A 27041-nucleotide genomic window follows, 5' to 3' on the forward strand; every position below is an offset into this window, starting at 1 on the left:
AAAATCTCTCTTTTGATTAGACGATAAATATTCCTGTGGTTTGCATGCTAGGCTTTTTTAATCTTAATGTGTGAAAACTGATTACAGACTGAAGGCAAAAAAACTAAAATAGTGTCACCTAGAAATCAGCTATTTTGATTTTGAGAAGTAGGGAACTCAAGTCAAATGAAAGATCAAACTGCAGAGGAAAAGGCATTCAGAATGAGAGAGATGTTTTGCATGGATCTGGTACTGAAACCAATGACTGACAGATTCCAGTAGTAAAAGCTGCAGCAGAGCAGAATGGGCAGAGCGCTAAAGCAAGTGGTAGAAAGAGTTGCTAGTCAGGGATATCTGATATTGTGTAACATTCTTGTAACTATCTCACTGGAATGTGGTGATGGCAATCAGAGATGGCAAGAGGAAGAGGGGGGAATAATGGTAAGGAAGAGGGTTCATTTTTTCGCACATTTGGCTTCAGTTCTAATGAGATACCAGAACAAACTGAACATAATTGGAATTTGAAAATCAAGCAAAAATCTGTTTGGGAATTTGTGACTCAAACCGGATGTGGCCAAATGCGACTGAGGATTGATTCAAGAAAGGGAAAAGAACAAGAGAAGAGGGTGCAAGACTCCCTCCAGTTTTATGGGAGATGGAGACAGGAAAAACATGGACTGAGAAATCATTTGTATAACATGGACTGGAGCAAGATGGGGAGTGGATTAGAGGTAGGTCTACAGTAGAAGCTTCAGCTACTGTCTCAGTTAGGATTTAATGTGGAATAGAGCCTATCACATATCATGAATGAGGGCAAGAAAGGAACTTGGCATTTCAGAGGAAGGTGATGGGGAGGTGGCTGGATGGAGGAACTCGAGCTGACTGCAAATACAGTTTCCACATATAGGAACTGCTGTAATGACAAAGGAGAGGGCAGCCCTGACGCACAACTGCCACCATTCTGGGAGAAGATGGGGGAGTTAAGGGTAGGAGAAAAAAGGACAGACTCATACATGTGAATGGACAGAAATAGAAATCACACTTCTACAGTGTGAATATCTTGGTAGTCTTCAAAAAAACCCAAACCTGTAGCTTCCCCAGCTGATGTAGAAAGTGGGAAGTCAGCTGAAATTGGTGTGAGTTAAACTGAAAACTAAACATGTTTTTATGCAGGGATACAGCACCTATCCACAGTTTTAGTAGTACCTAGAGTGATTCAATCTGCTTTAAACTGTTTTTATCAGCTAAACTGCTGAATCCAAGACTGTATGTTAAGAGCCTTGCTAATAAAAAGTTTATTTAGTTTATATATTGTGTGCATCTCCTTCCTGTAAGCAGCATAACCAAAGTATTAAGTGTTACCAAAGAAAAAAAGCATCCCAAACAAACCCTCAAACTTGGTTACACACAAAAAATGGAAGAAACAAGATCTGATGTTTCTGTTTAGATGCATTTTTAAGGTGAAGAACATAACTTTGTCAAAAAGGTGGGTATACTTGCAGACCATCAGTGTGGCAGATGAAAGAAACCTTAGATATCCTCTCCGATTTATTGAACTTTTTTTAACCTTCTAAAGCAAAGCAGCACCAACCAAGCTCTCCCAGGAACTGAATGGTTGAAACCACAGAGCACAAGCTGCACAGTGAAAATGGAGCATACAGCAAAATTTCTGAACTGCAAGATGCAAAGTTGATTGCCCTTGGCTTGTGCTCACAACCTTTGCCTTACCTATAAAAATGCCTCAACCCATGAGCTTTCCATCCTTCTCTTTTCTGATTCTGTGATTCTCCCATCCACTGGGGAGTGTGTGAGTGGCTGCCTGGGGTTTAGCTGCCTAATGTAGGGTTAGCCTACAACAGTATGTTCTATACCATAAAGGAAATTCCAGGTGAAGTTAATACACTAGCTCCAGGGATAAGGCAGATATTGATCTTATTTATTGGAAGTTGAAATTTATTGGATCATGTAATTATGTCCTTCACCATCTACCTCAGAAACTTCAGTAACAGAAGGCCAAACCAGTAAGCCAACAAGCATATTTCCTCTAAAGTACTGAGGTGAATTTCATGACAAAAAAAAAAAAAAAGCTAAAATGGAAGGAAGACTTCAGAATAATGAATAGGACTTGTAACATGAATTTGGTGTTAGAATTAAAGCCATGGTTAAGGGGTTTGTACGTCTAAGCTTTTTAATGCAAGCCTAACTTCATATTGAAATAGCAGAAGCTCACGTGCATTTATGTGCAGGCTTTTCATCAACTAGACAGCAGCAGAAACTGGATTACAAACCAAACTATATCACCTACTAGACACCCTCAAGTTGAAATCTGAGTTGAAAGGGAATCACAACTCTTAACAACTCAATTTAAAAAAAACAAGGATCAAAGCTGGTTAATTCAGCTGTCTGGGAAACTGGATTTGAAGAGCCCTAAACCATAAAACACGTACAAGAGCGCTCTCAGCTATGCCACCAGGGTTGCTTGAGCCCCTGGCAGATTGCAGCCCCTAGCAGTCTGAGCAGCAAAGGACTTAGTCTTTACTCTGTTGTAGAAGGCCCCTATACATTGCGTGTCTTGTCCCAGAAATTCTCCAGCTGTTTATTACAACTGTAAATACAACCTTTCTGAAGAATCTTGGAAAACCTTGTTCATTGATACTCTGCTATCCAAACTATTAGCTTGAATTTAGTGACAACAATCCAAAATGTCAGTAGTCTAGAAGAGCTGTTGGATCAGTAGGTCTTCAGCCAGAAAACCTGGAAATTTTCACAGCGACAGCAGAAAAACTCACCTGAGGATAGAACAGTCAGTACTTCTCCTCCAGAAAGAATTTCAACTGCTTAAGAACTGCTTAAGTCTTTTTAAAGGTGTTTGGTGGATAAGATTTGATGTGCCCTGATGCAAACACTCTCACAGCTTTTGTGCAGCCCAGAAGTATTGGGCTGCACTTTGTGTATCACTCTGGACACTGCTGACCAGCAGGAAGATGCCAAGACAGACTCAAGAAAACATTCACTTTGGAAGGCCAAATATTTTCTGCATGTTGCAACCATGATGACTTCAGCACATCTGCTATCTTGACATGCAGATCTCACAATGCTGTTCCTCAGATCTGATACACAACAGAGCGGCTTCAAACGGGGCAGCTCATGCTGACGGTATGCTCAGAGCTCTTGGCAGAGGGAGTGATTCTGTTTGTGTCAATTCAATCACATCAACCAGATTACTTCCTCACATGAGGAAGGAGATCCTCCCCCTTGAAATAGGCTGCAATACAGCTACTGTCCATCTTAATCTGTATGTGATATCTGTCCATCTTAATCTGTATGTGAGACGGACTTCATACACCTGAGCAGGAAGTCTGGAAAGTTTTTCTCACTGTACTTCCAGGGTAATCTCACTAATTGTAATTCTCAGATCATTAAGATGAGCTCTCCTAATCCACAAACAGGTAATTGTTTCATAGCTTTCCTGTCAATCAAACTATTTTGAAGGCCATATTTTTACACAGTGATTGCAAAAAGTAAAGCCATGAGAGAAAGAAATGGGTCATATAACTCCAAATGGAGTGTAACAGCTGTTTAAGACTTTGTCTGGCTTGGAAGTAAATTTTAACAAATGAACATTCAACCACACTGATTTAAAAGTGCAAATTAAAATATGTTTAAGCAAGAGAAAAAGAAGCTGTTTTTTTCAGTTCCAAGATATTCTGTACCAGTAACAATAGCATATGCTCTATAAAATGAACCACAGAGAAGTGGTTCATTATGAATCATATAACAATCATATCTTATCAACCATATCATATCATGATCCAATACCAGTTGCATCTCGGTCTAAATAGATTTTCAATTCTTAAGATAATTCCCTTGAAAATGCCTAATTAACAAAGCCTTTCTAAAAAAAAGAAAAAAATAGCCTGATGCTAACTTCCTTTTTTTCCCAAAACAGTACTGATAACCAAACATTAGAAATAGCCTAAAATGAAATCCTAAGTATCTACAATATTTTACTGAGCATCACTCTGAAGTAACTAATGGGAAGGTCTTGACAATGGTGCAATCTGTAAGTACCAAGCAGTGAAAGGAACTTTTCTTTTTCTTTAATAAAAGCAAGACTTAGAAAACATATCTTACAATAAGAGATATTCAAATGGTCATATATAGGAACATCATACACACTGTAACCAGGAAACCTAAGGAACAGAAAGCAGGTTTTGCCAGAGAAACACTATAAATCCAGGTCACAATTTATCTTCTTCTTTTCACATTAGGATCATATCTGCAAGAAAAAAATCAGATTTGTCACAAATAAGTAAAACAATGATATTCAAAGTTTATATAGATATACAAGGTAATGCAAAGAGCTTTATTATGTATTCCTAACAAGGGAATAACCAGTGCTCAGTCCTTTCCCTGACTACACCCCTATAATTAACTATAGTTACTACTACTGGAATGAAGGATGCATAAGGTAGAAGAACCTCTGTATGAACTTAAGATAACTCTTACTGAAATTTTCAGATTTCTTAATGTACAACCTTTAAATCTGACGCATGAACAAGCTTTTCCAAGCCTTTCATGTCATAGAACTAAGCTCTTTACTGGAAAAGGACACCACAAAAAACAAAAGAGGAGGGAGGGAAAAGGGATCCTGTATGTTTATGCTGACGTACATTTGGCCACAACTCATTCAGACAAAACCTTTCTGCTGCTCCCTGCTCCCACCTCAGATCCTCACCCTATCTTGCCCTTTATACAGCTTCTGATTGACTGTTAGAAATTTAGAGCTACTTTCTGGATATACTAAATAGTTACCTGATTTACTGTAATATGCTTATACTTTGACTCTACTTGACACTGCTATCCCTTGGCCTTCTCCATTTGTGCTTCATCTCCCAAACTCCTGTCATTTCTTTGAAATTCTGACGTGTTTTGTATTCATCATTAATAACTCACAGACACAACTGAATGATCAGGCAATTTTACTTCCACTAATTCTCCTTTCATTCATCAAGACTTTATGCTTAGACAGAAAAATGTGACAACTTGTGAGCAAAATTACATCACCATGTATCTAGAAAGGTATAAGAAGTCACTGTTGTTGCTATACAACTCAGACTTCAAAAATTAAATGTACACCCTTTAAAAGAAATGCTCTATTATGAACTGCTAATGAACAGAGCAAATTGTTAATGCAGTAGGACTTTCTGAATGGCTCTAACATGGCTTGCTATGTTAGCATCATGTTTGTTTGACAGTGATTCAGAAAAAAAAAAAAATCCTTCTTCATCACATACATTTCTCTACCCAAATGCAAACTTTTGGTGTTAGTCAAATTCATGAGAGGTGAAAAGTCAAACACTGGTCACTTGTTTCTTCACATAAAAAACATAGAAAGTAATGAAGTTTTTGCAAAACAAAATAAGAACCCTGTATTAACTCTCAAAACAGTTATTTGATTTTATTGTTATAGCATTGTAACATGATCGTTTTAACGCTTAAATGTCTTTTGGACAGCAAATTCTATGGAAGAGTCTATGGATTGGATATGGATTCTATGGGCAGGGGAGAAGTGGGGAGATAAAGCAGATTCTAAAATCTGCCCCTTAAAACCATGCCCAACTCCTTATTAGGCACTACAGCTGAAAGAAACTGGAAATCTCGCATCAGAACAACAGCAGCTTCAACCCTGTCTGTGACTGGCTACAGAGATGCTGACAGTCATGAACATCTTGTCATGTTAGCTCCTCCACCTCACCTCCTCCCATTTTCCAAGTTAAATGAAGCCTGAGTAGGTTGGTTTTCCTCCCCAAAGAAAATGCTGAACCACTTTGACTACATTCTATATATGAGAATACGTGAAATTTTGTCAAGAATAGTCAAAGCAATCTTTTCCAAAATCAAAATTTGTCAAAAAAAGATGTTATGCAAAAATACACATTTTTCTAAGAACATAAAACTCTTACCTAAAGAGATCATCAGCAAGTGATTCTTCTCTTGCGTGTCGGTTCTGTTCCTGAGAAAGGTGATTTAATATTTGATAGTTAAGGATAATTCTAATGAGCCATATAGAAAAACAATATTCCTGCACTAACTCAGTTTTCCCCAAAGAATTATGTTTTCTCTAAGTACTCCATTTAGGGCATATTCACATTAGACAAATTATTTCACTAACCAAATTTCACTACTGCTAACAACTAATGAAATAGTTTGTGAAAGGTATCAATTTTGGTCAGAAACGTGCTTAAGCACCATAATAGAAATATTTTTTTTTAATCTGATTATTTGTGTATAAGGGAAATTTTAATTAGCATTATCTATATTAAGGGATAAAAAAATGAGATAAGAAGTGTTGATGCAACTGCATCTCAATCAGGCTCTGGAAACAATATGACTCATCAGAAAGCATTTTTAGGGAAACTATCAGAAAATGAAAGTGCTAAAGAACTGCCATGATAAGTGTTTTTTCAGGACTTTTGGATCTAAAGAGGCACACAAAAGAAAAAATAGTAAATTTATTCTTACTACATCTCTTCAGTTTACTGCAATAGAGTTTTACTCCTGCATTTCCTGTTCTGTTCAAGACTAGAATATCACCTGTACTGTACAACTATTTGGACACAGTCAGCCATAGAGAAATTCTTTCTAGCTTCCTGTCACGTTTTTACAAGTCACAAGTTTACACAGCGCTTATTTAACTCATCAAAAGATTGTTCTCATTTAGGTTACTGATTTTGCTTTCCATAAATATTACTGATTACATGAGTGTTGCATGCGAAATGAATTTAAATAACCAGAAAAAGATGAGTGTTACCACTGACCTCTGACATTCTGTAACTTCACTACTGTACATGCTCCAATGAGCATGCATGGACAACTAACCAGCTGAGGTTTAATTTAAAAAATAAAATACTGAAGTACTCCACTAACTATCACAGGTTGGTACGACCACTTACATTACTCAAGTTTTTATTTGGTCATGTTTAAAAATGAATTTCTTACCTCCATTTCTTGCCTTAACCAGTCTTCTAGCTCTGAATTCTTTTTCGCATGGTGAGCAATCAAATCTGATCCTCCAATAATGTGTGGAAGTTGACCTGCCCCAGGGTAAGCTACCTGTTGGACAATAAATTCTTACAACTACAAGGCAAGCACAGTGCAAATAAAAGATCTATTTTAACAAATTCAGAAAGTCTATTCAGACATCACAGAAGAAAGTCAGGCAGTCTTTCTTTGATTAACATTCAAAGATCATATTTAAAAGTGACTGAAGTTAAAAAAGCATTTACAGAAAGCTATTAACTCCCTCCTTTTACCAAAAGGAACAAACAAAAATACATCTGTTAAGTTAAATATAATAAATAAATTTCAGAGTGCATTAAGCGGAGTTTGAAATATCAATAAAAATCACTTTATATTTTATTGTCAGACTGCATAAGCATCTGTTACAAAACGGTGGAAAATACACTATTATCAGAAAATTAAAACATTATCTAAAAATGAGAGCATACTCTCAGGAAGTAGTATTATGTGATCACATTCTATACATTGTGTTTTACTGAAATGCATTTCTAGTCATCTCATACCATTTGATCTTACTTTTTATTTTATTTTTAATATAAGTTGAAGTGGTACTTTTACACTGAACACTAAGAATCATTTTGCAATTGTCTTCAAAACCCAAGCAAGCAATCATCTTACTTTTGTATGATACATATTTAGTTCTATTTAGAAATCCAAAATTTATTAGTTAAAATGGAAGATTCTGAATCAGCCTATGCTGTATATACAGGTCTTTGGAGAAGTGGATTGCTAACTTTTGGAAGTACAACCTGAAGTTATGGTAGCTATCACTCAACAACTTATTCCAAGTAACAGTTTGGAATAGGGAGTACAAGTATCTAAATCATCTAGCACAAGGTAAGCCTTTGTCAACCTGATACTTCTTCAGTCAATTAACAAAATACTGTTTACAGTATAATATGGTATTTAAATTGCTTCTTTCTTTAGTTATTATCAATTTCTAAAACAATCTTTAGTAACATATTTCTACAATCTGAAGGCAACAGTTTTTAGTATTTTTAAATAGTGCTATCTTGTGACCATTCAAAAAACACACCAACCTTTTTGAACATTTTGAAATTTTTCTTTCCCCCATAGCTGTTATTTCCAGAGAGATGACTGTTCTGTCTTGGATGGCTGACAACCAGTGATCTGAACTCTGTCAACAGAAGCCTGCTAGGAAGATTGCTGGAGTCATCTTGCAGTTTGCTGTGGTTCTTATGTGGGAAGAAAAAGGAAGAAACATTCAAGTGTGTTAACAGACATACAGCATATCTATCTAACAGTACAAACTAGAGAAATTATCTGTAGAGCAGAGCTAACCAAAAGTTAGGATTACAGAACAGTGAGGGAAAGCAGCAGAAGTGCTAAAGCTAAGATGATGTACAAACTTCTCAGACTCCTTATATACCATGAATAGAGTAAATTTGTTTTGCTTGTATTTAAGTATGTATTTAAATGCTCCATGGCAGATAAAGTTGAACATCTTCAGATCAATTCCAGCCTACAGATATCTGCCCAACTTTAGGGCTGTAAGCTGAATTTGATTAATATATCAAATTTTTCTTGTCCATGAGAATGCTCATACATCAGCAAGTTTGCATGCACACTCTGCTGCCTGGGGCTACATGTATGTGGATTCCAAAGGATGTCTGAGGCAGGACAAGCTCACAAGTTACATTAAACTATGTTCAAGGACACTCTGCCCAGATGGAGTACAGCTGCTTTATAGTAAAATAAAACTAAAAGTCCTTTAATCTGAGCTGACCCTGCACTTTGGTACACCTGCTCAGCATTCCCTCTTCTTGGGTTTGTTTTTGTATGTAGGTGAAATGGTATTATCCTGTCCCTTGTTGACTGGCTACACTCTATCTCTTCAGAATTTTTTTTTATTTCAGTTTCATTCAGCCTAGTCTCCTCTTCCTCTGCCTCACTGTCACTCCAAGCAATTATCCTCTCCTTCCTTCCTTCATCTCACCCACAAAAAATGAGCATGCTATCTACTGTTAATCACTGTATATGACATCTCTTTTCCCAATGCTCCATCTCTTTCATTTTAGTTGTGATCTTACAGCAGACAAGATTACATCCCTGGCAGGTCTTCAAGCAGTAATCTAAGAAAATCATCAGTACAACTATTAACCACATCGAAGAGTTAACACAATGATATGTAGTTTCAGTCACCTTTAAATAACCACCCAAATGCCATTACAGAAGCACACAGATTAACAATTAGCTGGCTCCTTACCAACACTGGAGACTCTTGCTTGATATTGCTTTTCATTTCTGAAGATAGAACTGATCCAAGTTCCTCTTCTTTCTATTTGATTAAAAATTAATTTAAATATACAACTGAAATGAAATGGAAATTTAATTACATACAATTTTTTTCTGCTCTTTATGGTAGAATAAACATATTCAAATCAATATAAATTTTTAGACAGGAAATAAACTGCCCCATACTTTATTTTTTTATGATTTTATGCACACTGTAACAATAATTGGAGATTTTCCTCTATTAAAACATCACTACTACTTGTTCACTTGTTTTTTCTTTCTTCCTTATACACTAGGAAGTTTTGTCCATCTGTACAATCTTCAAAGTTCTGTCAGGTTCTGGAAAACTGTAAAAGCTTTTGAATATAAAAGGTAATATTTTCAATTTGATATTTGAAGTGTACATATGTGCAGAAAGGACATTTCATTACCAGGACAGGAAAGTGTTCTGCAGGTTGATTATGTCCTATAGTTTAAAACTAGATTTGCATTACATAAATTATTTTCAATGGCTGATAAAATACCAAATCAGCTTTATGCACCTTGTACATTTTGAGTCAATTACATTCTTTGTCTTGCCAGATACATAAGGTGCATCTATACTTAGAAAAAATAGCTATCAAATTTGCCTGGGGAGGTTTATCATGAAATCTCCTTCCCAGTCCACTGGAAATGTATTTTACATTAATAAAGTAGGTCATTATTAAACTATGAAAATACTTCTTTTCAGCACAAATCTTTGAGTGCATATTTATCTGAGAAATTACCAGTTTAGTTGCACATAAGATTATTTGTCTCCTTCAGAATCCTGACAAGAAGTTAGACTAGAACAACTTTCCAAGCACCAAGCAACAAATTTCAATAGACTATTGCAAGCACCAATTTTAGTCTGTCAGTATGCTCAGACCTAATAAAAAGTACCTATTGCCTGATAGGATAAAAAGCAAGAAACAAAATTCTCTAAATTATAGGACTTGTCTTTTAAAGTTTGCCTGTTAGTAACACACAGATAAAAGAGCATTATAATGAAGTTAAAGCCCACACTTTGCCAGAAGCAAGCTCCAGTAAAGCATCAACCAGGTGTCAAGCTGCTCTGACCTAAGGAAGCACAGACAATTACTAATTCTCATGTGGTCCAAGGAATCTTGCAAATTCCAGTTAATCATGCATTCAAACTTTTAAACACTTAAACACTGCCTACACTGTAAATGGACTGGACAGTAAGCATTAAAATATATATCCTAAATAAACAACAAAAAAACTCGTTCTCGTATTCCTATTGTATTGTAAATACTCTAGACCTCTCAACATTGTTTTCCTTTATAAACTTGCTTTTCTTTTTTTTTTTTCAACAAAGTGACCACTGTTAACTCAAGGTGTATTGTTTTCTTCATACCTCTTAGAAAATTTCCTTAGTGTCAAAAACAAAAACCAGAAAAATAATCACAAAAACACAAGCTGTGTTTTGGTTTTGCTGTTGTTTTGTTGGTTTTGGTTTAAAATTTCTCATACAGGAATTTAAATAATCTTTCACACAGTACCAAAGACTCAAAAGATGTTGAACACTACTGTGGTGTTCAACAGAAGAGGTCAACTAGAAGTTTCTTTAGAAAATTAATTACAAAAATATAATTGAGTACTATCTTAGTATAAATAACAATATTATAATTAACACAGCAACAAGCAGTATGAGAAACTTTTCTTGGACCAGGAATATATTCTCCTATTTTTCTTACAGTATATAAAGTAAAAAAAAGAGGAAAAGTTCAGAATTTCAGGCAGCTTTCAATACACAAAGAAAAAAATGCCCAAAAGAATGAAAAAACATGGGTTTTTTTCATTTACTTCTCTGAGCTTCCTCGTCATGATCTGCAATTTGATCTTCCTAGTCTATATCTCCACTTCCAAACACAATTTCTAGTGCTTCTGTATCTTTAGATAAATCATCTAATTCCTTTCTCTTTTTTGGTGCATGATTCTCACTAGAAGTGGTTTCAGTGTCTGTTCTATCACTTGTTAGTTTGACACTTTCCCTCATAGGCTTTATACCCCTGTCTTCTGCAAAATTCAGGTAGGTGTAAAACTGCAATGTTCACATGTAAAGGATGAATCATTCTGAACTAAAAATTGATGTATGAAATTTAAGCAAACAAATTTTACAAATTTTACACTTTCTGTATGCAGGCAACCTCCCCCTTAAAGGAGTTAATTGCATCCTTCTAACAAAGTTGCAAATGTCAAGATTAGGCACCTGAGAAGAATATAAAACTTACCAATACTTTATTCTCCTCTTGCTGATTTACATTTACTTCTGGAATCCTGCTTCCTTTGGCTTCCAAACACTGTCTTTTTCGTTTACTTCTCTGAGCTTCCTGGTCATGATCTGCAATTTGATCTTCCCAGTCTATATCTCCACTTCCAAACACAATTTCTAGTGCTTCTGTATCTTTAGATAAATCATCTAATTCCTTTCTTTTTTTTGGTGCATGATTTTCACTAGAAGTGGTTTCAGTGTCTGTTCTATCACTTGTTAGTTTGACACTTTCCCTCATAGGCTTTATACCCCTGTCTTCTGCAAAATTTGGGTTTGGGTCGAGGATGTTATTTTTCTTTTGATGCTGTTTTGCTTCACTGTTGCAGATCAATGAAGTTGTGGATTCAGTGCACTTGGGAAGAGGTGATGACCTTTCCTCCAATTTTGCTATTTTGGGTACAGATGTTTCTTCTTCTTCAGCTCTTTCCCTTAGCCAGAAATAAATTACAAAAGAAAGAAATTACAAAAGCATTTTTTGAGTATGATTAGCTGTACCCACAACATAACAGCTTCTGGTGTTTTAGGGACTGCACTGTAAAATTTAAAGTACCCTTGAGGAAAAACTTTCCATTCCAGGAATTTGATCTAAAAATTACCTTTTAAAGTACATGTCAAATTTAAAGTACATTGCTTGAGTTAAAATTTTCCAGAAACATCATGAACATGCCAATAAGGGAAGTAATGTCACAAACATTTCAACGCACCTTTTTCTAGAAACCTGGAAGTAATTTGTAATTGAGTTCGACTGGTGACGTGCAGCACTCTCACGAGGTTTGCCAGCTTCTGGAATTTTAGATGGCGAGACAGGCTGACTTCTCTGACTGAGCCCAGATGTTCTGTTCCCTCTAGGTATCGATGTTCCTGCATTTACACTGCCACTTGTGCCACTGTTTTTCTTTCCAGTTGTATCCTGGAAAGCCATTTTCTTTTGTCTATGCACCTGGGAAGTATTCTCTATCTCCATACTAGATTAGAGAGGAAAGAAATACTAAATGACACACAGGAGGTTACCAGAGATACATCGAACCAGAGACACACTTTTAAAAAAGCAATAGCTGTCCTTTGAATAAATTTGTATAAACAATGTGCTAAAAAAAACCCTGTGAAATCTGCTACAATCAGTATATTTTTATAATTTTGAAATGGCTTGAAGATTTTTAATAGTTCAGACAGCCAAGACAGATATGCAGTATCTACATGTGCATTTGAAAGTCATAAAAATCCTATGGGATGCTTTCTGTAATCCAGTACTCAAAAGCAGAAATTATCTCACTGCAGTCAAGTGACAGCAATTTAGTGAATGGCATTTCTAACCCTGTATTTCTTTCCCCATGGCAATGATACTGTTCCTCTGCCATAAAAGACTGCTTTATTTGCAAGTATTAGCTTAGAAATTGCCATGAATACTTTACCATGTCTGCTCCTCTGTATCAGCTATGTATAAGGGGCTGCTATCTGCAGCAGTTGGCATTACGGTTTCATCCACAGCCAGACTCTGCGAAATGGCTCGGCCTACGACAGCTGATGCAGAACTTTCAGGTACAGCTGCAAGAGCTACACAAGAGAAGAATTAGAAGATTAATATAAAATCCGTGTTTCTTTGCATGTGCTACTGCACATTACTACCTGATCACATGAGATCTTTGTAAAATGATATTAAAGTGGTTCTCGTTAAAAAATAAGCTGATTTATTAATTTTAAAAAAACTGACAGAAATAGTTTTAAAGAACCATATTCTGGAATTCAGATTTAGTTAAATATTCTACTGATTAAGTAATGAAATTCTGCTTAAATAAAAATGAAACATAATGAGAAATCATATACCAGTATGTACATAATGTACTGAAAAAATCATGTGGCATATATTTTATGCAAAAAATAATATATTTATCACGCAATATATAGATCATGCAAAACTGTCAGAGCACAAAATTCCTTATATTTACTTCTGTATGATGACCTCTAATGTGATTATTGTATCTGGGATACAGGCTTTTTCAATTTTAAATACTGCTCCCTTTAAACTCTGATATACAGTCTGTTTACACAATTTCAGACAAGTTAACTTTTATCCAGTTAAACTGTTCAGACTGGAAACAAGAATCAGCATCTCTGCCAGTATTGCATATATGTCTTTATTCAAAATACATTTTCAAGTAAGTAATGTTCCTGCATGTAAATACAAACTTAGAGGTATTTTTCTTTGATTTTTATAATAATGGTAGGATTTTCTACCTGATACAACAAACCAGAATCTATAAAACATAATTCTGAAAATTTCATAGCAACAAAATATAGAATAATATGAAGAGGCATTAAGAGAGAAAAAAAACCTCTTTCTGTCTCTCCAAGACTTTTGCTATTACCACATTAGCAAATAGAAGCTTCAAGTCAAAACTTGGAATGTCCACTCCCAAACTACTACTTCAGCAAATGTGGTGATCATGTCTCATTGTCTTAACTTACAGAAAGATTATTTTTAGTTTTGAACTGTGCAGGAAGTGTCTGTATTTTCCTAAAGCAAATTCTGTTTAGAGCAAAGGGCAAAAAAGAAAAAAATGCAAGCCTTAAAAAATTATTTCCATTCTTATTCTCCTGATTTCTGAAATTCATCTTTAACTTCCTCATTACCCCAGTCTTTTATGAAAAGACAGAATAGCATGGAATTCAAACTACCACATACACATGAATTCAGTGATCACTAAAAATATGAACTTCAGATTTTTTTAAATTACCTTTCCTTTCAAGGTCACTCCTGTATGTGTCTGCCTTCCAGGCTAGTTTTAGATCCACTTTTTTATTTACATCTAAGAGTCATATAATTTTCATTGCAATTTACTGCAAGACCATTAAAAACGAATTACCTCTTTGGAGTTGTATATATTTTTCATAGACTGTCACTCCTTTTTAGTGGTCTTGCAAAACAGAACAACTTGAACATCATAACTGATACTTCTACACAAAAAGAAATACTGCCTCTTTGAGGCTGTTAACTTATTACTACCCTTCTTCCAATTACCTTTGGAAGCAGGCTGCTTTTGAGGGTTGCAGTATTTTTCTGTAGACATGAAGATAACTGCCAATCCAATTTCTGCCTCTGGAATAGCCCTAAGATTCTTGCTGTTAATATAAAAATTTAAAAAAAAAACAACCTTTTTCAGTACAGAGTCAAAGATGAACAGGCAAATGACCACAGGTATGGAAAAGTACAAAATGCTCCACTCTTCCTCCAAAAAAAAAAAAAAAATCAGCCTCCAAAAAACACTACCGTTTTTCCCAATACAGTAAGTCAGCACAATTATCCTTCATTACAGCCATGTCCTGTATAAATTCCCATGGTTCCTGCTGCTGTAGCTACTGTCTAGCTACAGTAATCTGGCCCATACATCTCTCGTTTCCCAATTTTTGGGCATATAACCAATTATGCTCTACCTCTGATTCAAAAATGTGTGAAAAGAGACTCAAAAGATCTGACCACTTCTTACAAGTCAGGAACCGTTCCCCCCCACAAATCTTCTATACTACAGTCATGAGGAGAGATTAAGTCCTGTCTTCTCTACCAGCAGCAAAATTTAGGGGATGTAGGTTTATGTGTTAGGATTGAGATTTTTGTCTCATTGTTTAAATAAAATGGCATAATGATAATCCTAACATTTATAATATATGCAGTCTGCCCTCTCAAACAAAACATACTATCAAAACAAAAAGTAATTTTCATTAAACTGAAGCTGTTCTTTAAAAACACTGTACAAATAATTATACAACAGTGAACCACATGACCTCAAGGTGCCATCTCATCTCCTTTTGATGAAATTACATATAATCAATGAAATATCATAAATTATCTATTTTGAATTCTTAGAATGTATAAATTTTAATTTCTTTTAAATAGTAGAAGAGAAACTATTTGCTGTCTGTAATTTTAAAGCAGCTTCATTATAATGAATTTCTGTAGAACTGAGTTCTACAAAAATATAATAAAAAGAAGAAAGCAGGAATTCCATCAAATCCTCACGGAACTGCCAAGTTCTTTCTTTACTGCTTCAAGAAGTTTTAGTTACTTTGCTAAATACTTAGAACAATGTAAAAATGCCCTCTTTATAAGCAGCCTCCTGCTTAAATATGTATGTAAGCACCATGACCAGGTCTCTGCAGAAGTTCTGAAATTACCCTGCCACTGTACAAGAGAACAATGCTGCACCTTTCCAAGTCAGTCAGAATGGAATCAGTCCAGTTTGTCATAGAGTCAGATCCTGAGATCTGAGAGTTTGCCAAACCCACATCAACTACACAAACTTCAGGAGAAAGCAGTAAAGGCATTTCTTTTCTTCTTTCTGTCATCAACTTTACTTCCCCTCCTCCAAGAACAACTGCTGGACCCAGTTTCTTGTGCTAAAAAGAGAATGCAAAAAAAACTAACTTAGAATGCAGTCAATTCAGAGGTATCAGAATACAGAACAATCAGTGTAGTGCTTCTCAATGATGCACTACTGCAGATGAAATATGTTCTGTTCCTCCTCTACATTTTATCTTGCTTAGGCCACTGTACAATAGGATAAATACACAGAAATCCTTCTTTCCTGAAGAACCCAGAATGAGTGTGATTTCAGAGTGAACAAGTCTGAACTTAGCTACTCCCACAATATTTTTGCAATGAAAAGCCTGATTACCTGCTTGGCAGTTAGAAATACAAAAGTTTTTCCACTGAATATTTTTTTCCTTTCACAATGCTCAGATAAATCCAAGTTGTCACTGCCAATGGAAGGCTCATCAACTGGAGGATAAAAGCTGGAAGAACAGAAAATGAAAGTTACAAAATTCAGATTCACTTATCAGTCCTGACTCACAGTCCTTTCTGTTTCAGAGTAAAGTTCTGAAGTTAAAATCCTGCATTTCTCTGTTAAAACTACTTACATAAATAATTTTCAAGAGATTGTTAAGAAGAAACAGAGCCCCCAGTTTCTCAACATCAAAGGCAACACCAAGACTTCCTACTTCAGTTACTAAGAAAACACTTTAAGGAATGCATTCACCAAACTGCTATACACATATCCTCATTCTTACTAACAATACAGACAAATGAGCTTGCAACTTCCTTCTGCACTTACTCTAGACAATAGTAAAACTCCACACAAAATTAGTCATCTTGCTTGCTCTACCCTCCATGTGTGGACAGTTACCCCTCATTCTCTTCTACTGCATCAAATTGTGTACCACCACACTCAAGAACAGCCTACAACGTGACAGCAGACAAGCACACTTTCCTTGCTGGTGGGATAGAGAACTGAAAGGATTCACTCCACAGATTCTCTATTATTTCGTCCAATACAGGGAAAGTGAGCAAAAGTTTAGCTGGGAAACATATTAGGCAAAAATAAAACTCTATCCTGAAGCCCTAAATTATATCACAGCCTGTGACCTCAGCTCCAGTTGATAATGGCCTGCCCAGAGCATGAAAAGCCTCTGGAGTTCGGACATGCATCTAACCAATAATTTCAGGATACTTACAAGATCTTTTAGCCACATTTTCACTGCACAACAGCAATTCTGACAGAGTTGCTGTTGTGCAGTGAGGTATAGACATATGTCTATACCTTGTGCAGAGCAAGGTATAGACATATGTCAGAAAGGATGGTAACTATAGGTCAATTTTAACCAAACTATACCAAATCTTTACCCAAATAGCTGTTTATGTACATAGTTTGGCTGATAACAGAACTACTTTATTCTGATAGCTGATTATGTATCCTTTCCATACTACTATTCAGAAAAAAAAAAAAAAGAAACACACCAAAAAAAATTCAGTTTAACAGCAAAGACTGGCAGATTCTAAGGAAGAAACATATGAAATGCCGAAATACTGATGTTTCGGAAAAAAATCAAACATATGTAAACAGAAAAACATCCCTCAAACACAAAAAAATAAACCTATATTTGAAGCTGAACACAAAAATAGGCACATAAATTTTCTACTTCATCCAAATATGCAATTCAATAATGATAGGCTAAAATGTGTTATGAATAGGCTATATAGTTACAGGTGCTTTTAAATAATCTTCATTCTTGCGTGTTATTCACAATCAATTCTTCAACCTTTATGTACACAATGAAAATTAAGCAACTTAAATCCACCAGATTTTGAAAGGTATTTGATCTATTTCAGCAGCCTATTCAAATCTGTTTACAGATATGTAGTTGCACTGAAATTGAATAGATATGATCAAGCCTACTAATTTCAAGTAGAAGAAGGGCAATTCTGACTTTAGTTATTATGCCAGAAGATTTCTGATAGCAGATTCTCTAGAGACAGTTATTAACCTAAGATAAATACAAGGGACAAAGTCATCTTTAAAGATGAAAGGACAAGTAAAAATGGAAAAAAAACCAGTTTTCACTACTTTGAAACTAGACTCTAGTTTCTTTATAAATATATTTAAAAATCTCCATCTTTTAACTTCAGCACACAACTTTAAATCATGATTGTCTCCCAAAAAAACAACTGTTGGTTTTCCTTATAAATTCTCACTCAATGCTGATCTAAGCTCAACAGACAACAGTCTTTTGCAGTCAGAATTCTGAAGTGCTCCTCAGACTTGGCCTCATAAGCTTTCAATAGTAACACCTTTATCTTGAAAAGATCACCTATAACCTTGAATCTCTCAAAACATAGATTATGATTCTTGGTGAGTTTCTGTTAAAAACTCTGTTACTTTTCTTCTTTTTCAAAGCCCTACTGACACTGGGCTGCAGTAATAAAAGACATTTCACACAGGATTGCACTCATGCAGCCATTTGTGAATCTTCAGTTATTGTTCTTCCTTGCATAGGTTGTCAGAGAGTACCAGAAGACTGGGGTAACACCATGAAAAACTCAAGTCTCACATTCATATAGGAACTGCAGGTTTACCATTACATGAAGGCTTACTGTAAACAAAGACGCTTTAATTATTTTTTTCTTTTTAAGATAATGTTTCCCTAGGCTTTTTGGGAGGGACCAGCTCTACAATAATAGTAAAGATGTAATTAGCAGTGTCATCCAGTATTGCTATCTCAATATACTTTTCCTGTTTCACACCCAAACCAGTATTGCCCCAAGCTGTCTGGTGTCCTGTGGCTATACCAGCTCAGGTCAGCTCTAGCTATGATGCACAATAAAGAGATTCCCAGTCGAAGTTACAAGTATTTTTGGAAGTTTAATGAAAATAGTTGCTAAGTAAATTTTCAGCATCCTTCCACAAGCTACATCTCAAAAACATGACCTATTTAAAATACAGCAATTATTTTAAACATAGATCTGTATATTAAATCAGCAGTTACATTTAGCTTGATGCAGAACTCTCTCTGAAAGCTACATAATGTGTATACTGCTAATGTCACTACCTTGTAGCATTCAGCATCTTAAAAGTCAGCAAAAATATTTTAGGAAGGTAAACATATCTATCTGCTCCTTTTTCAGGGAGCACTTATATTGGAATATTTACCAATATATATCCAGATGGGACTTGTCCAGCTTGTCTAGCCTCTGCTGCTTGACCAAAGGCAGCAACTGCAGTGTTTTCACCTCAGAGACACTTCTGGCTAAGCTGGTTGCTGCAGCCGGAGCTGGAGACAAGTTCAGACATGCAAAGCCCCGGTTTTACCTCTGTGCAGATGCTTTAAGGTTTGGTGAAGAAAAGGAGTGGACTCTGCCAGAGTTTTGATCCAGAGTTTATTCAGATGGCAGGCTTCTGAATCCCATAACAGCTCTAACTGAAATTCCCGAACCCGCGTAGTTGCTGGGTCTTTTAAGCCCAAGGAAAGGGGGAGGGAAGGAGTAGGGATCTCACCAACCAGGTGCAGGGAGGGCAGGTCTCAGGTGCAAGGGACACCTGGGTGGGCCAATGGCCCCCAGGGATGCAGGGCATCTTTTGAACACTGCCAATCCCTTCTGGAATGCCAAGATTGATAGACAGCACCCAGCATGCATCAGGGTGGGGAGAGGAGAGGTGATTGACACCTGGGGAAGGACAGGGATACCTGAGACAAACTATGACATCACACTGCTACACACTTAAAAGCCAGTTATACTGTCACTTCTGTATTAAATAGACACACATCCTGTCTGCAAGACAAAGACACTGTTTGCTTGTTCCTGTAACAGACAGGAACAGCAGCATTACCACCAGGTAATATTCTACCAAACAAATTTCAAGTTGTACAAAAAATCACTAGCTTTTGATGGCTTGTGTGACTTGTACTACAAAAGAAAAAAAAATCTCACAGGAAAGTATTTCAGAGAGTACTAAATAGTTTGTTTAGTTTTTTTCCATCCTCAGAAAACAATGCAGAAATTTAAGTAGAAGGGAAAGTTACAATTCATTCAGATTCTCTTTTTCTTCTGAAACTGAAGAACAAATGAGTTTTAAGCCACTCACAGATGACTGATTTGACATATTACATAAACCCTGCTAATTTAAAGCAGCATCTTAGAAACTAAGGAGTATTTCCTACCAATTGCTCCAGATTGACATCTGTATTTTTGTAACAAGGAAGTGTCATGTTCTGTGATACATATTTTACTACATATCAAGCACAGTTTATTGTGAATCCTCTTGTTTTGTTTCTATTTCTCTTGTTTTGTTTCTATTTCTATTTTATTTTTATGTGTGCACCAGAACCTGGTTTACTATCTACCCAGCCTCAGTCTTCAAACTATTCTATCAATGGCTACTACCACACCTACTTAAGAAAATAAATTGCCATTTCCTAACATATATGCATATTTATGGCCATATGAATGTATATACATAGTGAGAACTTCTTACCTGTATAAACCACATGCTCATACAATAAAAAACCAACATCTATAACCCCCAAACAAATGTCTCCCTTTTCAAGGTAAAATGAGTAGCAATATGGGCTCAGAATTAATCGTCACATATGATATTGTGACTATTTTACATTTTCTCACATTGAGAAAATGACCAGAAGAACTATTCTGCAGTATTTATTGATTCCAAATTAAGAATTCCCTTTTGAAGTTAATTTAACCATGAAAACAATGAATATTTTATTTGCATTTAGTGAAAGCCAACACATATTAGTCTCACTTCATCTCTCAAAACATAATAAAAAAACTCTTCTATTTCAGAGAATTCAATGGTCAGGCTAACTCTGTTCTGACCAAAGTTTACAGTAAACTCAGTAACTAACAGCACTGGAAAAATACCTCTATGTAACGAAATAAACTTCATACATTTCTTTTATAAAAGTGTAATTTCTTTATTTTTATATATCAATTCCCAGAAGCGTCTGAAGCCACATTTAAATACCAACAAACAAGTTCCTTTTCAGAGACAGTAACATCTCTAAGCATAGAGTGAATTCCAGAGCTCATTTTATAACTCCAGAGATGAGAACAATAAAATTGCTGGAATATTAAAATGTTAATCATATTAAGCATTACTCCACAAATAAAATTACTATGAATTGCATATTACGTCAAAAATCATCAGATAAATGTGTAGTTATCTGAAAACCTAACTCCCATAAATTTCATTCTGCAACACAGTAAACAAGATGATTTGGCAACTTACCTTTCATGATTTGGCAACTGTTGCCTGGACTGAACAGCTCTGATTAATTCAGAAAAAAACTCTGGTTTTATAATTGGTCGAGCACAAATCAAAGCACATATAGTCTGAAAAACCAGAAAACACAAATTTACTGCATAGAAAAAGTTCAAATAGAATATGGTTCAACTGACATTAGCTTTTTAAGATCTAAGATGTGGAAAGTACCAAACAAATAAAACAATACTGATTTGTGCTTCTAGGATTGTTTTGCTTTTAACAGCCTAGCTTTTAATTGGTGTCTTGATTAAAGTTATTAAAATGCAGAAGGCAACTGATGAAAATCACTAAGTCTTCAAAACTGGCTTTTTTTGATTTCTTTCCCTTCAACCTCCTGTTGACATACACAGCTTCTAAACTTGGAAAAATAAGAGCTGACTACAGTTTTGTAGAGAAAAATCTTGAACAGGTCTAGAATTTAATTAGCAGTCACGGGAAAACTGCAAAACAATGCTATCAACAGGAAAAAGCTCAACATACCTTAACAGTAACTTTTACTGATACCATTACAAGGTGGGTACATTCTTTTGTCCATTCATTCACTACAAGGCCTCCAAGCTGCTGGATGGCTTGATTTAAAGCATTTTTCTGAGCTACATCTAAACACGAGGAGCAGACAACCAAAGGTTCATATTCCACTCTGCAAAGAGCAAGTAAAAGAGAATTGCTTACGTTAATTCAGCCAATCATTAAGATGAACAGAGCTGACTTAACTATTTGTATCTCACGGAAATCTGAAGGAAAAAAATAAAAGACCCATAGTCTAATCTATATCAAAGTAAAATCTTCCTGCTTTAAAATTTCCTGAAGAAACAAAATACTAATTTTTTATTCAGAAAAATTAATGACAATTTGACCTGATGTGTGAAATATTTCTATGGACTTATGGCTCTTTTACAGACATCTCAAAGAATTAGTGCCTCACAAATAGTGCAAGGTCTGGGAATATCAAAAGAAATTTGAGCGTGTCCCTCCAAAAGCAGAAGTATGCTCAACAGCACAGGCTGCCAAAAGATCAATACTTAAAAATACAAGTGTCATAAAATGCAATGTCAAGCAAGCGTCCTAACATTTCCATTATCCTTGACCATAAGCCTTGATATATACTTTAGATCTTCCACATCAAATTCCCTAGCAAAAATTATTTCATTTTTATGTTATTTAAATTTCTTTCTACTTTGTAGACTTTCTACTACAATATCCATGATGTATCTGGTCTCATGGTGTGATTCCTGTATCATATTTCAGGTATGTTTACATAAAAGATTAAAAAATAATTTATTGCACTAATTAGAGGAGAATGCCAAGTTTTTTCTAACAAAAAGTAATACCAGCAGCATTGATAAAGATGAATAAAATTTTAAGGCAGAAAGCCACCTTCTGGTTACATTAACATTGATTTTAATGGTCATTAGACTTTTTCTATTTATCTGCTACTTCATTTTTAGAAGTTCTTCCTGTAAATAAACAGACAGCACTGGCTACCATGGTAAATTTGGGAAAAAAAGTCAAGCTGGGTTCATATCCTCCTGCAACATCAGTTCTTTTCTCATTACATTCTAACAAGGGCTCCAACAAACTCTAAACCTTTCTCCCTTCTTCTCATTTTGTTCTTTGCCTAAAAGAGCCTGAAAATACTCACTGTACATGACATATCATCATCTAAAATGCCAATGCTTTCTTATCTACAATTTTAATCTCCTAGTGTCAAAATAAATTATGTAAAAATATAATGGAAAACTATTTCAGAAGCAGGTGTGGAACACAGGCAAAATGCTACTTACCTCCTCTGCTTTCTAAAAATTATTCACTGCTGTATCACTTGCAAAGTTGTATGATGTGCTAAAATATTCTTCCAAAAAATTAATTTTTACTTGATATTTATAATCAAAACACTTACCTAAACTTGCTCTCAAAGACTCCAAAATTGATTCTGTCACCAGACTTCAAAGATACTGAAGTACCATTGAGTTTTGATCCATTAACAAAAGTACCATATTTGGATGTATCTCTTACTGTTAATATAGGTACTGAGAGAGACTGACTCTGAAAATAAACATAAATAAGCCATTATAATTTATCAGAATGAGACAGCTTTATCAGAAACAAGTTACTATCATTGTGAATCAAATCAATGGATAAATAAGAAGCAGCCCACAAAATATCATCTTAAATAAAGACTTTGGACAATGAGGCTTGCTATATGTAATTATTTATCTTCTGGTTTTTGTAGAGGAATGAGAGAAAGTATACATGTTTTTAGCTTTAGAACTTTTGTGTTTCTTAAACTTAGTATTTTTGGAGATAGCACTTCGTCTTTCTGGAGACTGTGCATAGCAGGTAGTCATTAGCCCAAAGCCTGAGCTAGTGCAATTTAGCAAGGCTCTGAGATTTATTATGTTTTTATCTACTGCTCAGTTCTATCCTGGGCATTGGGCTGAATAGCAAGTAAAAGACTAAGGTCACCTGAGAGCACTTTCTTGTGCTTCCTTCCATGAGGAATGATAGTCTTCCCCCAACTGCAGGACATGAAGACACCAGCATCTCTTCAGAAGAGATTAGATACTGTCAGATTTCCAAAGTGGCTCACAAGCCAATGAGAACACTGACAGCTTGTTTTTATGAAATTCTGCCATGCAGTTATATGCTACTACACAGAATGGGTAAAGTGTGAAGGGACCACTGGAGGTGATCTAATCCAAGCTGCCTGTTGAAGCAGCTTTCCTTACAGAACACTACTCAGGATTGTCTCCAGGCTCCTTTGGAGCATCCAGAGTAGAGACTCCATAACCCGTCTGGGCATTCTGTTCCAGTGCTGAGTCATCCTCACAGTAAAGTTCTCACTTGTGTTCAGGTGGGACTTTGTGTGTTCCAGAGACTGATGAGGTCCCTTCTCAGTTGTCTCTTCTCTAGGCTGAACAGGCCCAGATCCCTCAGCCTTTTCTCACAACTGAGGTGCTCCTGTCACCTCATTATCTTCATAGCCCTCCACTGGACTCACTCAGCATTTTCAGTATTAAAGGGACAAATATACTTTTCATGTTTTATTTAAAACACTACATAAAGGTTACATAAATGAAATTTCTGCTGACTGGCTTCAAAACATCCATAACTGTCACAACACTTAGTGACAGTAAATTGCTGATTGCTAATTCTCTTTGGTACATTTTTCTTTTCCGTGCCTGAGGTAAATACAGAATTAATGATGTGAAATGAAACAGAAACTAAGTCTGCAGTAAAACAACTGAAGGAACTTCCTAGAACCTAAAATTTGTCTGTGTAATTAAACTTAATTGCATAATTTTCCTGCTATGATTATTTTAATACAAATTCCTAGTGAATCCTCACTCTGGAATAAAAGGAAGTTTGAACTACTAAAATTATGCCACAAAATTCCTCAACAAAAGCAAAAAAAACTAAGGTGAAAAAAAAAATAATTTCAAGATAAAAAAAAATACAGGTGACCAATGGTTCTACTCCAAGCATAAAATTGGTGAGAGATAAATGAGAGTACGCATGGTCGTGGCAGCCTGAATTATCCCCACAGTGCATTGGTAATGCAGTAAAAACAGTGGCTACTTACAGGGCTTGTTTCAGGACGACTTACAGTCAGAACTGCATGACTTCGACTGATAGACTGATCATCCTGAATTAAAATTGCGGAGTTCCTGCGTCCAACAAGGTATTCTACACCGCTTAAAAGCCGGTATGGCTCTCCTGGAAACAAACAAGAGACAGAAAGATACCAATTTAGAAAAAAAAAACACCAAAATACCTGAAGCACATGGGAGAGACACTGAGAAGTTTGTAGTACATCTGAATATCAGCTTTGCCATGCATCATTTATGGTCAGAGCATGGTACCAATAATGCCAAGGTTGTGAGTTTTATCCCCATGCGTGCCATTCACTTAAGAACTGGACTCAGTGATCCTTCCAACTTAGAATATTCTGACTCTGAATTCTGTGATTCTGATTAGAATTATCCACTTAGCTTACAGACAAAACCTCTTCCTTTCTTGCTCCATTGCTCTGTCCATTATAAAAGGATACATTTTACAATAAACAAAGCAGTTTCAAAAGTGGTAGCACAATTTTTTCAAGGATGATATATTTTTACCAATACCTTCTTGAAGATTAAGTGTAACTAGAAGAAAAAAAAACCCACAATGTAAGATAGGTTTTCTAAAACATCTTTGTAAGGATACATAATTTTTGAGGTTATATTATTTATTCACATAACTGATTAAGAGGTTCAGAGGAAAATGTCCTCCTATTGAACGTAAGCAGATCTTTATGTAAAGCAAATTGACAGTAAGTTCAGCCTCTGACCAGTGCTTATGCTTTAGCTTATGCTTTGTACCTGTCACCTGGACCCCATGGTGGCTTCCCAGTGAATGGCTTGACTCTCTCCCAAAGGTGTGCTACCACTGGTCAACAGAAACAAAAATGTTCCTTGATGAATATCGGTATGTAAAGATAGATTCCAGTTATCAACCCTGGCAAATAACTTTCCAAATATGAACTGTGCAAAAATGATCATTCTGAATAGAATGAAGAGTGTTTTGATTCACTCAAGAGCATCCCAGGCAGTAAGAGCTAAATCAGTTCATTTCAACACGATTAGGTGCTGTATCCACCAGGAAATAAATCAAACATGAAAAATTTCCTCCCAGTGAACAAGGAAATAGAGCAGATGCAGTTGTGTTAAATCTGTTCCTTACAAGCACTTAGAAGAAATATGTCTTATATGATACCTATTATTAAATGTATTATACCTATTAATGCATTATATGATACCTATTATTAAAGCTCCTAGAGACAAGAAAACAAAGTAAAGTATAGAGGCGATTCAGTTTCAAAACTCTTCATGCAAGAAACGCCATGAAGTTCAACACCTGGTCCTTGAAACATCAACACAAGTTACACATAGTTTCTGAGGTTGCTGCCTCAGAGTTCAACTCTCCAGGTATTTTAAAGCAGGACTCTTTAACCTGCAGCACCTAAGACATCCCACACAGGTTCGAAAAAAAGCCCTACTAGGTTTAACAGGCGCTGTGGTCGGCAGCGCTCCAGGGAAATAGGAGGCTTCGCCGAGGACGAACGCCCCGAGAGATCAGGAAGGATTTCGACCACCATCGGCCCGAAGCAGCACGGACACGCCCGCCCGGCCGGAGCCAGCCCTATGGAAGCCAACACGGCAGCACGCCCGGCTGGAGCCGGCCCTATGGAAGCCAACACGCCCGCCCGGCTGGAACTGGCCCTATGGAAGCCAACATGGAGGCACGCCCGGCTGGAGCCGGCTCTATGGAAGCCAACGGGGCAGCACGCCCGCGCACGCGACGGTCAGGGCAGGGAGGGGCCCGCGGTGCCCGGGCCCAGCCCGCCGGAGCGGCGGAGATGTCTGGCGTTCCCTCACCTTTTCCCGAGGCGGGCACCAGCTTCCACATCCTGGAGCACCGCCCGGAAGCCCCCGGCAACCCGGATAAAGCCGGGCCGGGGAGAGAAAAATCCCGGGATCTGCCACAGCCACCGCGATCCCGCGCGCCGGGCCGGGATAAGGGGAGGGACGCAACCGAGTGCGCCACCTACTGGCCTCGGGCTACCGCTGCAGCCCGCGGTGGGCCGGCGCGCGTGCGCGGGGCGGGGCCGGGGCGGGCAGGGCGGGGCCGGGGCGGGCAGGGCGGGGCCGGGGACTGGGGCGGGGCCGGGGACTGGGGCGGGGCCGGGGACTGGGGCGGGGCCGGGGACTGGGGCGGGGCCGGGGACTGGGGCGGGGCCGAAGCGGAAGCGGGGCGGG

At 36.8% G+C, this 27041-nt stretch overlaps 1 protein-coding gene across 1 annotated transcript; it reads right to left on the reverse strand.

Annotated features, from left to right (window-relative positions):
* Nucleotides 1-4057: 4057 nt before the first annotated feature.
* Nucleotides 4058-26819, reverse strand: NBN (nibrin). The gene is made up of 16 exons (XM_059863391.1): nucleotides 26661-26819; nucleotides 24827-24960; nucleotides 23144-23289; nucleotides 21724-21883; nucleotides 21208-21311; nucleotides 16303-16420; nucleotides 15834-16024; nucleotides 14652-14752; nucleotides 13045-13186; nucleotides 12337-12597; nucleotides 11592-12060; nucleotides 9290-9361; nucleotides 8103-8258; nucleotides 6982-7095; nucleotides 5946-5995; nucleotides 4058-4258 (listed from the first exon to the last, which is right to left on the reverse strand). Exons 1-16 carry the CDS (start codon nucleotides 26689-26691, stop codon nucleotides 4228-4230), a joined length of 2280 nt encoding a protein of 759 aa, XP_059719374.1. The 5' UTR covers nucleotides 26692-26819; the 3' UTR covers nucleotides 4058-4227.
* Between the last annotated feature and the right edge of the window lie 222 nt (nucleotides 26820-27041).

The sequence above is a fragment of the Haemorhous mexicanus genome, chromosome 1, assembly GCF_027477595.1.
Source record: "Haemorhous mexicanus isolate bHaeMex1 chromosome 1, bHaeMex1.pri, whole genome shotgun sequence".
Classification (NCBI taxonomy): domain Eukaryota; kingdom Metazoa; phylum Chordata; class Aves; order Passeriformes; family Fringillidae; genus Haemorhous; species Haemorhous mexicanus.

Coding starts and splice junctions, on each gene's coding strand:
- NBN (XM_059863391.1), bottom strand. CDS start 26,691: ATGTGGAAGCTGGTGCCCGCCTCGGGAAAAG. Junction 13,187..14,651: donor AAAGCAGCCTGCTTCCAAAG/GTAATTGGAAGA, acceptor TCTCTTGTGTAG/CTCTTGCAGCTGTACCTGAA. Junction 8,259..9,289: donor AGCAAGAGTCTCCAGTGTTG/GTAAGGAGCCAG, acceptor TTCCCACATAAG/AACCACAGCAAACTGCAAGA.